The sequence below is a fragment of the Schistocerca gregaria genome, chromosome 7 (assembly GCF_023897955.1).
Source record: "Schistocerca gregaria isolate iqSchGreg1 chromosome 7, iqSchGreg1.2, whole genome shotgun sequence".
In the NCBI taxonomy this organism is placed as follows: Eukaryota; Metazoa; Arthropoda; class Insecta; order Orthoptera; family Acrididae; genus Schistocerca; species Schistocerca gregaria.
In genome coordinates, this window is record NC_064926.1 from 514,668,878 (window position 1) to 514,682,530 (window position 13,653).

The window sequence follows — 13,653 nt, forward strand, 5'->3', positions numbered from 1 at the left end:
TTACTCATATATTAATATACCTAGAACTTCCAACATTTTTCCATGTGATTATCTTTTACTGCCCATTGATGGTGATGAGATGAACATGTGAACCGAATTTTTCGTTTGTTTCATGATTAAGTGGTTTGTGCTTGATGACTGGAGAATTTTGAGGAGCATTATATACTTTTAGGTATTTCGGAAATTACAAATTAGTTTTTATAACTTTAGGACTTGCGAGATAATATTTAATTACTTGGCCAGATATCTGTCTAGTTAAAAACCAAGACATAAAGAAGAAATCATAAGTTAATCAGAAAATAATAAGGATAAACAGATTTCAAAAAAGTGTAGAGAAAGAGATGAAACCAAATTTGTTGAACATTAAGATTCAGAGGTTATGTTACTTACTGCTTCCCAGGAAGGAATAATGTACCCAATAGTGATTGAACTGTTCTGTGTAGTTGTCACAGAAACTGTGTTCCACCCAGTGATGTTCCAGATAGCAGCAGTGTGATGTGGTTGTGCTTGTGATGTGGTCCACACAAATGAGTCTGTAGTAATTCCGATATTTCAGTTAACCCTAATTCTGTTTCTACAGCTTTTCCTATTCAGTGTGAACAGCGGAATAACGAAACTTCCTGGCAGATTAAAAGCGTGTGTCGGACCGAGACTCGAACTCAGGACCTTTGCCGTTTGCGGGCAAATGCTCTACCAAGTGAGCTACCTAAGCACGACTCACGCCCCGTCCTGACAGCTTCCATTCTGCCAGTGCCTCGTCTCCCACCTTCCAAACTTCACAGAAACTCTCCTGCGAACCGTGCAGAGCTAGCACTCCTGGAAGAAAGGATACTGCGGAGACATGGCTTAGCCACAGCCTGAGGGACGTCTCCAGAATGAGATATTCAATTTGCACTCGGCTGCAGGGTGAAAATCTCATTCTGGAAACAGAATAGCGGCTCATTGTCTACACTTTCCTTTGTTTGAAGTTTCCTGAATGCAATACTGCCACCTTCAAGTGAAACATTCAGGCCTAGTATCAGAGTACTGGTTGAAATTTTAGGGGATAATATCAAAGGGGATTGATGAGGGGTTAGAGGCTATCAGAGAATACAATAGTGCCAGAGGGAGTACAGGCGGATTGAGGAAGCAGATTGAATATATTTCAACAGAACAGCAAGCCAGTGTTTGTGCAGTATAAGTGCAAATACTGAGTCTAGAACAATAAATGTGATTTATTAGCAAAGCACAGTCATAAAGAAGTATTTAGTTCGTTTTAATTGTAGAATTTCTAAGCAAGCTTGGTACTAAAGATGAAAGTCAGCAACAGTTTCATGTGGTTGTCAATGAACAAAGTAACTGCAAAACTAACTTTTAAAATTTAGTGGAAGAATATGAAAAGAATAAACAAGAGAGACTTGAGTGGCTAACCATTCAGAAAAATGTCTGCTCATATTCAAGAACAGAGTTCAAGTCATGGTGCATTGTTACAAGATTTAGAAAGGAATTTCGAGGAGACAGAACTTAATAGCAAGAAAGAGATTTCAGAGGAATGAGAAGAGATTAAACAGATAATAAGAAATGTCGATCAGTTGAGTGTTTCAGTAACTTCATTAGTAGTTAATGCTCAGTAGGGTTATAATGCCACTGTTCCTGATGGTGCTGGAGAGTCAGATGAAGTAACGTCATTGTTAAGATTTGAAGGGGATCACGTGGAGATTAAGAAGAGGAGAACAGAATTAACACTACAGTTTAATGTAAACTATCAAAATTTGAGGAGAAGAAAAGGTTAGTTGTTGCTGAAGGTCATTGTTATAGCAGGGGTCATGTGCCTGTTGAGGATATTTAGGTCATGAAGATGATCCAGATACTATTGCTCATTACGAGAAGAGGAGAGATCATCGAAGTCAAAGACTTTCCAAGAGTGGATGTGTGAGGTAAAAGCACATCTGGTTTTGGTTACAATCATTTCTCCCCTGTCAAGACGTTTCAAGCATTTGGAAGTTTAGCAAAAAGCATTAATTCCCTTGCCTGCGTAGGATCAATCTGATGTCTAACTTCCTCCTACTTGGACTGCTTGTCACTAGACAGATTTTCTACGTCGTTACTAAGAAGATGCACCAGCTACACAGATGTGCACATTAGGAGCTGCGAGTCATATGAGGAGTTTGGGTATTTCTTCTTACCAGCATGTACGTTGTCTAGGGACTGTTTGATGCTTACCACGAGTTGTTATATCACAACACATATCTGTGGTACTTTGCGATCGAACGGGAAACTGAAAATTCAGAACTATGCCTGTGAACGGCTAACAAACGTTATGAGGCAGGGATACCTCATGGGTAAATCTCCTGAAGCGTCTTATCTACGTCGCGTGTACTTGATGCATCCTCAAAGCGCAGCTGCGACGAAGAGGATGAACAGGACTACGATAATTACTGGTCTGCATCCTCTAGTGGTTTGGTTAAAAAACGTGGACGTTGACGACACATAGACAGAATCAGTTAAATGTAGATTGAGATTGAAGAAATGATAAGAAAGTCAACTGTTACTATAAATGACGTTGTAAAGAATTTTTGTAAAATCCATGCTAAAGATTCATTCTCATTGATCTTCAGGTCCCTGCAAAATATCAGACTGAACAGCCTTTTCAGAAACATTTAGAAGTATAACTGAAATTGGTTTCGTTCATTATACAACTTTTTACTACAGACTTTATTGTCCCCTTTGTTTCAGATAATTGCCATTTCACTCTAAGGGAAGAAATAACGCGACGGTCCCCGTCTTGTCCTTATGCCACCAGTTGTTCTGCTTAGCTGCTCTGCTTGTCAGAGTTTCTGGGTCCCTTGAAGGATATCGTGCCAAACTATGTCCAACGGGCGCGTTACACTTTCTAAAATCCCTAGCTGGTTGGAGGTCCCCGCCCATTATTGCCCAAACATTCTCATTTGGGGAGAAGTCTGGCGACCTTGCAGGTCAAGGTAGGGTTTGGGAAGCACGAAGACACTCCCTGTGTGCGGGCTTGCCTTACCTTGCGGAGATATAAGCCCAGGGTGGCTTGCCGTGAAGTGCAACAAACGGGGCGTAGAATGTCGTCAACGTAGCGCTGTTATGTAAAGGTGCTGCGGATGACAACCAAAGGAAAATTAAAGGAGATGACCCCCCCCTAGACTGTCACTGCTGGTTGTCGGGCCATACGGCCGACAGAGTCAGGTTGGTACGCCTCTGGTGTCCGGGGCGTTCCCAGACACATCATCGCTGACCATCGGGGGCTCAAAGCGGCACTCGTCTCTGAAGAGAATTCTATTCTAGTCAATGAGATTCCAGGCCTAACGTGCCCGACAGCAACGCATACCTGATTGTTGGTGTACATAGGTCAATGGAATGCGGAGTAAGGGGCGCAGTGAACTCAGTCCCCTTTCTGTGAACCGCTATTATTGGGCCCTGTGCTCACTAAAGCACCAGTTGCTCACCGGATTGATGACAGTGATGAATCCGGGGCTCACAGTGCGTCTCTGACGATTGTTGAGTCCTCATGTTCCAGCGTTATCTATGTCGACCACTTCCTTCTTGATGCTGCGTTCGGCCATGAGTCACCGTTCCTGCGAACATCGTCGAATAGTGGCGTAGCTTCTATTTAGATTTCGAGCGATTAGACGATTGCACCAACCGACTTCTTTGAGCCCAGTTACACGTCCTTCCCCAAATCCTGACATCTGTCTTGATTTTTCATACGCTCTTAATCAATTATGCATATACATTTGCGAGTGTATCGTTCAGCATTTGCATGGTGTCGTGTTTAGTGCGAATAATCGAATAACTGTTGTCGATTGATGTGCAAGTGTGTGCACTGAGCAATGTCAGCCTTTAAGCCAGTAGATATCAGCAAGGATGCACAAGCTGTGTGTTTAGTGAAGTACTTCGGTAGGGGAAACTTTTGAGTTTGGTGGATGTGTGAATACTTATCATGAGCCTTGCCTGCGTTTGTGGGCATGATATTTAGTTAATCCTGACAAGTATCAATGATTCTTTTTTTTTCATCAAACTTATGAAAGTGAGACATCAAAGTAGACGGATCAGGGTTCCTCCACTTTTATTCGCTGAGCACAGTCATTTCTGGTTAGATTAATATTCGAGAAGGACCTGTCCCGTCCCACGATTGATCTACTGATTAGCGTAAAGCACGTGTGACTTACAGAGGCACCTGGCTCAGGTGTCCGACGAGGTTCATCTCCTTGGGGTTTGGCCTGGGAGACTGCGTGTACGTGGCGCAGCCCCAGCCGAACAGGCCGGGCACGTCGTACTGGTACTGCTGGTACCACGTCTTCCTCTCCTGTGGACCGAGAGCACGGCATATGTTCAGTGCTGTTCGCTGGCGACGGTACGCTTCGCACACTGCGCAGTAACTGGACGACTCCACATCACAATCTACACCCTATAACATTACCTCTAGAATTAAAATCTGTGACAGCGCTTTCGAAATACAGTCACTTTCTACTTTATCATTGTTTCCGAAGTTCTCATATGCGAGTTGTGGCTACAACATAACGTGATTAGTGTTATCACAGAGTAAGTACGCATGCGCCAAAGATGAACGATCATTAGCAGTGAAGCGTGAAGGATATTTTGTTTCACCGGAAAAGTGACAAGTGTAACAAGTGAGAAACGAATTGTCGCGATTTCACATGAAACATGGAAAAACTATTACTGAAACCTGTCCTTTACTGAAAAAAATGTTTGCTGAGAAGACTTTACCACACGCGAGTATTTGAACAGTTCAAGCGTTTCCAAGATGGCCGAGAAGACGCTGGAGATAGCTCACGCCCTGTACGTCCTCCGACATGAAAAACGGATATAACATCAAAGCAGCTGGTAAACTGATTCGATACATTGCTGAAACTGTAGGGATTGACAAATAATGCGAAAGAAAAATTTCACACAACCACTTTAACACTTTAGGAGAGTATGCGAAACTAATTCCGAAAATACGCATGATCGAGCAAAAAGAAGCTCGTGAAAATGTTTTATTGACTCTTTGGATACCCTCTAAAATGATTTTAATTTCTTGGAAAAGTGATAGCATGGGACGAATCTTGATTTTTCACTTATTAACCATAAACTAAGCACCAATAAATGCAGTGGGAGGGACCAACTTCACCGAGAGCGAAAAAGCTGGAAAGAGCAAATCAAGATTCAAAGCGATGGTGACTGTTTTTCTCGATATTCATAGAATCATTTATCTTCACTGGGTTCCTAAAGATCAAACTATTAATCAAAACTACTAGCGTTGAGGTTCTTGTTCAACTCTGTGAGAAAATAACAAATAAGTGGCCCCAGTTGTGGACGAACAGCATCGAAACAAAGCACTGGCTCATATCGCATTGTCTGTTACGACGTTTCCAGCAAAGTACAGCATCCCAGTGTTAGATCAACCACCTTATTCCCATGACCTAGCACCATGTGAGTTTTGTCTACTCCTGAAGGTCAAATCTGCAATAAAAGGAGCAAGAATTCAGTCCGCTGAATCAGTAAAAGAAAAAGCGGTACGCGTCATCAAGGATCTCAAAGAGAAAGACCTTCAGCGGTGTCTCCACCAATTGAAAATTCACAGGAAGCGTTATAGGGATAGAGTAAGTGATAATGTTCATGGTAACAATAAGTAAATATGTATGTTTTAGAAATTAAATGCTTTAGAACATTGGTCCCGTTATTTTATAACCACACTTTGTACCTCGTCTATGAAGGTTGAGGATTGTGAGATGTAACTTCCCATTAATTTCGTTAGCATTTGAAGAACTGAAAAGGAGGTTATTCGACAAATAGTACTACGAAGTAGCGCATATAACTTTCACACTTAACACTATGAACCCAAAAGCTAACAGATATTGAAAAAACACATTTCTTGCCAATGGATTTTGTCTACTTTGCTAGTGAAAAGCCAATGAAAAGGCAACTTCAGTAATATAACATATGTTATGTTGTCGCTAAAGCGTTGCGCAAAAGCGTCTGAGAAAGAGATTGCATCTGAATCCACCGCCGTGGCGTAAGTACCGCCAGGTTGCATTGTGACATATATATATATGACACTGCTCAGCAACTGGGACACGACATAATGTAGCTGGAGCTCAACAGGTCGCTTCAAAAGTCATACAGCCCATGACAAGTGACTTTATTACTCAAACTAGATACTTGATACGTTTGGGAGTAACGTCCGTCTTCAGATATCCAGGTGCGAAGACAGTCACATTTTATGAACTTAACTAGATGTGCATGTACATGTGCTGGCAGATCTACAGATCTACAAACTTTAGAAATTTTCTCTCAGACCACAGGTGATGTGGGATTTTTCATCATCCGTTTCTTGGCTGTGTACGGGAGTTAAGTTGGGATGGGGCCAGGCTGAAGATTTTTCAGGTCTCAATGGTTGGAGACAGTAAGACTGAATGTTAGGCTTGGGAGATAAATATGCAGATGGTAAGGAAAATGACTCTTGGTTGGCTTACTGGTGTGTAGGTTCTAATATTTTTGTTGGAATTTTCTTGTATTTCTGTATGTTGAAATTCTTCAACTGTTCTTTAGATTTTATAGATTGCTGTCGATATTTCTTTCCGTTTTGGTCTGAATAGTTCTAGGTGTTCGTTTTTGAAAAGTTTCACTTTTCCAATTGCTTCTTCACACTTTTCACGCCAGCATGCCTTCCTGTTTTACTTGGCCAATCCCAATTTTTTCTCTACCGCTTTAGCAATTTGTTTTTAGAGTATGTGCCAGCCACATTTCTTAGTTGTTACAATTTTTTCTATTACTTTGCATTATAATACTGCCTCCACTTTCGTTTACTGCTTCAGAATGTACTATTTATTTAAGTCTGATTTCCTCAGGCTGATATTCGTGCAAGTTGATCTGTCATTCCAAGCATATACTTCTAAGACTTCCTTATCCTTACTTGGGAGGGAGTTGTTAGCTACAAACTCCTGGTGCATTACATCTAAGCTGTTTTCCTGTTAGATATTATTCTTTTTTCACGGTGCAGACAATCATCAAGTTTCACATTGTTCCTAGCACCAAAAAAAATATTTGTAATCATACGTCAGGAAACCAGAACTTGTTTAGATAAGGGCCGGTCTGTTCCCTCTTCGCATCAGTCTGTTACGTAGGAGTAGACTATAGTCAGTACAACGTGTGGTTACCATGCACCCTGACACAGTGTTCAGTCCTTCTTTGCAGTGAATTACCCACTCTTTCAAACACACCTGAATCCATTCGGACTGCGTCACTTGCATTGGTCACACGCTTCTGTAACGTCTGCTCGTTGTCGATGGGTTTGGCAGATACCAGTGCCTTTTATACTCATGCACATTCAACAATAGGGTAATTTTTTAAATTACGTTTAGGTTAAGAGTTTTCGTTAACCTTTCACAAATGTTTAATGTGCCTTCTACTGGACCCAAAAGTATCCTGAAGACAGTAAAGCTCGTCCCTACTTTCAGTAAGCGAGTCAGGAGCTACTGCATTACGTGGTCTCTCTGTGCGGCGTCAAGTTCAACCTAAGCTGTCCGAAAGGGGACTTGCATAGACGATGTGTTTCATAAATATAAATTAAAAATATTTGGCGGCGAACTAGGAGGCCAATGGTGCAACGTGAGGTCCGTACACTCCTTGGTACTGTGCTGTACTCTCGGTGGAAGTCACGAGGTAAATTTATAAATGAATTCATACAGACGACGCATAACGCCATTTTCTGATATATTATCGCAATCTAGAGTCGATCTACACTCCTGGAAATGGAAAAAAGAACACATTGACACCGGTGTGTCAGACTCACCATACTTGCTCCGGACACTGCGAGAGGGCTGTACAAGCAATGATCACACGCACGGCACAGCGGACACACCAGGAACCGCGGTGTTGGCCGTCGAATGGCGCTAGCTGCGCAGCATTTGTGCACCGCCGCCGTCAGTGTCAGCCAGTTTGCCGTGGCATACGGAGCTCCATCGCAGTCTTTAACACTGGTAGCATGCCGCGACAGCGTGGACGTGAACCATATGTGCAGTTGACGGACTTTGAGCGAGGCTGTATAGTGGGCATGCGGGAGGCCGGGTGGACGTACCGCCGAATTGCTCAACACGTGGGGCGTGAAGTCTCCACAGTACATCGACGATGTCGCCAGTGGTCGGCGGAAGATGCACGTGCCCGTCGACCTGGGACCGGACCGCAGCGACGCACGGATGCACGCCAAGCCCGTAGGATCCTACGCAGTGCCGTAGGGGACCGCACCGCCACTTCCCAGCAAATTAGGGACACTGTTGCTCCTGGGGTATCGGCGAGGACCATTCGCAAGCGTCTCCATGAAGCTGGGCTACGGTCCCGCACACCGTTAGGCCGTCTTCCGCTAACGCCCCAACATCGTGCAGCCCGCCTCCAGTGGTGTCGCGACAGGCGTGAATGGAGCGACGAATGGAGACGTGTCGTCTTCAGCGATGAGAGTCGCTTCTGCCTTGGTGCCAATGATGGTCGTATGCGTGTTTGGCGCCGTGCAGGTGAGCGCCACAATCAGGACTGCATACGACCGAGGCACACAGGGCCAACACCCGGCATCATGGTGTGGGGAGCGATCTCCTACACTGGCCGTACACCTCTGGTGATCGTCGAGGGGACACTGAATAGTGCACGGTACATCCAAACCGTCATCGAACCCATCTTTCTACCATTCCTAGACCGGCAAGGGAACTTGCTGTACCAACAGGACAATGCACGTCCGCATGTATCCCGTGCCACCCAACGTGCTCTAGAAGGTGTAAGTCAACTACCCTGGCCAGCAAGATCTCTGGGTCTGTCCCCCATTGAGCATGTTTGGGACTGGATGAAGCGTCGTCTCACGCGGTCTGCACGTCCAGCACGAACGCTGGTCCAACTGAGGCGCCAGGTGGAAATGGCATGGCAAACCGTTCCACAGGACTACATCCAGCATCTCTACGATCATCTCCATGGGAGAATAGCAGCCTGCATTGCTGCGAAATGTGGATATACACTGTACTAGTGCCGACATTGTGCATGCTCTGTTGCCTGTGTCTATGTGCCTGTGGTTCTGTCAGTGTGATCATGTGATGTATCTGACCCCAGGAATGTGTCAATGAAGTTTCCCCTTCCTGGGACAATGAATTCACGGTGTTCTTATTTCAATTTCCAGGAGTGTACATTGGAGAGTCAATGAGCGATCACGGTAGGTGCATTACGGAATTTCTTACAGGTAGTCACATTACCCGCAAGTTACAAACTGGCACGAAGGTATCGATTAGCAAGCATCGATTTGCAAATTCATATTTACCAGAAATTTGTTTCTCTATTCATCGAGAAGACACAACATTCTGAAGTAAGATTAATCTTTCAGAAATAGCTGTATTTTATGAGTACGTTAACCCACTTACCGGTATTGTGCACTAAAAAAAAAAAGTAAAGACGGCACACCACGAAGGACTCATCATCCGAATGGGACGCAGATCGGCACACGGCACGTGAAATGTAATGGGCATGTGCAGACAAAGAAATGATCACAATTTGTGAGTACGTTAACACACTTACGGGTATTGTGCACTCAAAAAAAAAGTAAAGACGGCACACCACAAAGGACTCATCATCCGAATGGGACGGAAATCGGCACACGGCACACGGCACACGGCACATGAAATGTAATGGACATGTGCAGACAAAGAAATGATCACAATTTCAGATAAGTTGCATGATTAATTCAAGAGAAAGGGCTTCAAAACTTGAGCAGTTAATAACGCGTTGGTCCACCTCTGTCCCTTATGCAAGCATCAGTTCGCCTTGGTGTTGACTGATGGAGTTGTTGCATGTTTTCCTGATGGATATCGTGACAAATTAAATCCATTTGGCGCCTCAGATACGGAGTTGGTTGGAGGGTCCTGGCCGTAATGCTCCAAATGTTCTCAATTGGGTTCGCAAATGTAGTGTTTGGAAATCATGGTCGCTGCTCACCGGGGCTCGTTCCGCAGTAGGACACATACTGAAGACACTTTTATTGCAGTCAGTGAGATTCCAGGTCGAAGTCGGGTCTAGATAGGTGTGGGATACCTCTGCACGGCCCCACAACCAAAGGTTACCTGCTATGAAATGAAATGGCACTCTAGACGAGGAGTGCTATTTTATTTCGTAGCAGGAACTCAATGGTTGTCATCCACGGCACCCTTACAGCACAGCTCTGCGTCCCATTTTGCTGCCCTTCATGGCAAGCTACGCCGGGCTTAAAAGTCAACAAGTGCCAACCCGCCCACGGTGAAAGTTTCTGTTGCATGTCTTCATGTCTGGGCACCAACGTCGTCGGATCTCTTTTGGGAACATCGGTTGCATTATGGGTAGGGCCCTCTAACCAGCTCGGGATTTGGGCGATTTAACGAACCAGTTGGATGGAATGTGGCACGATATCCCTCAGGAGGGCATTCACCAACTCAGTTTTTATCTGTACAGATGTCAGTGTTAAATCAAGAGGCATTAGGCAAGACGATCAAACTGGTTGCATAGGAAGGTAAAACGCCTTAAAATAACACAGAATACATAGTTTGTAACGTCATATACAACCTCTTCACGAGAACTTACGGTTGTCACGAAGAAGTTTTCTTTGGAGGCAGGCGGTAGTACACAGCCCTCTTCGTGTGAGGAAACACTCTCTGCCAAACACGGCACCACCATGAGAAGCAGCACAAACATCTGTAAACAAGAAAAAGAAAAAAAAAGGTCACTTACTGAAGGAAACCATCTTAAAGAGGATTCAGTGGGCGGTGCATCCCAGTAGATGTATAAAGCTGAATGGAGGTTAGCATACTTTTCAAATATTCATTCCTTCCAAATACAGTTATGGGCCTCTGGGGCATGGTATAAGGGTGCAATGAAGGAGACTACATTCATGATACAAAACTGCGAATCATGAGCGGTATCTGCAGTGAGGCAACAGTGGAGAATGCTGGCCATTAGTCAGCAGCCAGTCCTTCTGTCACTAGTTGCAAAAGCTCGTTAAATCCAACGAATTCCTTAATTAGATGCCACTGAAAGCATTGAAAGGAAGTACTTTAGCTACGGACACTTGAGTCGTTAATATTGTGGTCTAATAATTGTTCCATAACAGAAAATATCCCTAAAATTCGAAGACGAGAGTAAGCGGTAGCATTTGTGAAGCTAGGAAAGTGGTCTGATGATCAAAATAACCGAAGCAAGCTGATTATAGATCTACAATCCAGAAATTTGGGAAACGTAAATCAGTACATTGAGTATCAAAATGGGAACAGCTACCCTATGCAAGTTCCATGTTGATCTGTCTGCTACCTGTAACACAGTGAAACTGCTATGGAAACTTCGTCAGTTGAATCTTTTACCTTTTTAACAACCTTACCCTAGGCTAGAGGCGCCATATCAGCATGCGTAGAGGTGCCGATCAAAAGGAAAGTGGACTTCCCAATCTGTTTTAGCTCCCTACATACGTAACATCTACATAAGAGACCAGAAGATTAATGTAAAAAGAAACATCTTATTTTACCAGTCATTACTGCTGTTCCTGTACTGAGAAGGATTTTCACAGGGACTGAGAAGGAATGGAACAGGTACTGAGAACGACTTGTAATATTAACAGCTTAATGGGACACAGCGACAAACAAAATATCTTCGTGACGACTACTAAGGGGCACGTCGTCAGGAAAATCAAAACTGGCATTCCATGGGTCGCTGCTACGAAGTTTAGATTATTTAATGAAGTAGGTAGGCTATGAAGTTAAAAAAGGGAAATGGACAGGTTGAAATTGTGTAAAGTGGGAGTTAGTGATGTTCGGAGGCAGGAGGAACAGGTCGCCTGTTCAAGTTGAGGACAGGGTACAAGCGCAAAATGAACTAGCGATAACGCAGGAATAGGTCTAATTGTGATAGAGAAAATAGGGATGCGGATAAGCTTCTACGGACAGCTCAGTGAACCCATAACCGAGAGAAGATGGGCATAATGATGATACAGCATGCGCCATCTCTGCAGGAATGCGGGTCCGTGAGGTTATAAAGTTCAGATGACAAATTAATAAAATGAGATGTCGTTAGCAGTGCATTAGCCGTAAAAGGTTTCTTTCTGAGAGACATCAAAGGGCCCCACACATTATCCAGCTGAAAGTCGCCATTGCGATTAATGAAATCTAACCACAATCGTATTTCCACCAATTCTTTGATTTAATACCAGTGGAATATCTTCGAGGCCAAAATTTCCGTGCCATAATAATCCACAGAATGGCCTGTACACATAAAACGCTCAGCTATGGCTCACTCACTGAGCTGCGCAAAGCTGGTGTGGCGATCATCTTCAACGCACCTGTCTCGATGATATTTACTGGATATTCAGCTCTAAAAAAATATCTGGATATTCAGCTCTACCTCCCCCCATGAACCATGGACCTTGCCGTTGGTGGGGAGGCTTCCGTGCCTCAGCGATACAGATAGCCGTACCGTAGGTGCAACCACACCGGAGGGGTATCTGTTGAGAGGCCATACAAACGCGTGGTTCCTGAAGAGGGGCAGCAGCCTTTTCAGTAGTTGCATGGGCAACTGTCTGGATGGTTGACTGATCTGGCCTTGTAACAATAACCAAAACAGCCTTGCTGTGCTGGTACTGCGAACGGCTGAAAGCAAGGGGAAACTACGGACGTAATTCTTCCCGAGGGCATGCAGCTTTATTGTATAATTAGATGATGATAGCGTCCTCTTGGGTAAAATATTCCGGAGGTAAAATAGTCCCCCATTCGGATCTCCGGGATTGGACTACTCAAGAGGATGTCGTTATCAGGAGAAAGAAAACTGGCGTTCTACGGATCGGAGCGTGGAATGTCAGATCCTTTAATTGGGCAGGTAGGTTAGAAAATTTAAAAAGGGAAATGGATAGGTTAAAGTTAGATATAGTGGGAATTAGTGAAGTTCGGTGGCAGGAGGAACAAGACTTCTGGTCAGGTGACTACAGGGTTATAAACACAAAATCAAATAGGTGTAATGCAGGAGTAGGCTTAATAATGAACAGGAAAATAGGAATGCGGGTAAGCTACTACAAACAGCATAGTGAACGCATTACTGTGGCAAAGATAGATACGAAGCCCACACCACTTCTGTAGTACAAGTTTATATGCCAACTAGCTCTGCAGATGACGAAGAAATTGAAGAAATGTACGATCAAATAAAAGAAATTATTCAGATAGTGAAGGGTGACGAAAATTTAATAGTCATGGGTGACTGGAATTTGGTAGTAGGAAAAGGGAGAGAAGGAAACGTAGTAGCTGAATATGGACTGGGGCAAAGAAACGAAATAGGAAGCCCCCTGGTAGAATTTTTCACAGAGCACAACTTAATCATAGCTAACACTTGGTTCAGCAATCATAAAAGAAGGCTGTATACATGGAAGAAGCCTGGAGATACTGACAGTTTTCAGATAGGTTATACAATTGTACGACAGAGATTTAGGAACCAGGTTTTAAACTGTAAGACATTTCCAGGGAAGATGTGGACTCTGACCACAATCTATTGGTTATGACCTGTAGATTAAAACTGAAGAAACTACAAAATGGTGGGAATTTAAGGAGATGGGACCTGGGTAAACTGACTAAACCAGAGGTTGTACAGAGTTTCAGGGAGAGCATAAGG

At 43.8% G+C, this 13,653-nt stretch overlaps 1 protein-coding gene across 1 annotated transcript in view; it reads right to left on the minus strand.

Annotated features, from left to right (window-relative positions):
• Positions 1-13,653, minus strand: part of LOC126281634 (uncharacterized) — a 57,936-nt gene that overhangs the window by 25,833 nt on the left and 18,450 nt on the right. The window contains exons 2-3 of the mRNA XM_049980764.1: positions 10,594-10,704; positions 4,176-4,312 (exon numbers count right to left, since the gene is read on the minus strand). Of these exons, the coding sequence (XP_049836721.1) occupies positions 4,176-4,312; positions 10,594-10,704 (248 nt within the window). The remainder of the gene's footprint in view (positions 1-4,175; positions 4,313-10,593; positions 10,705-13,653) is intronic.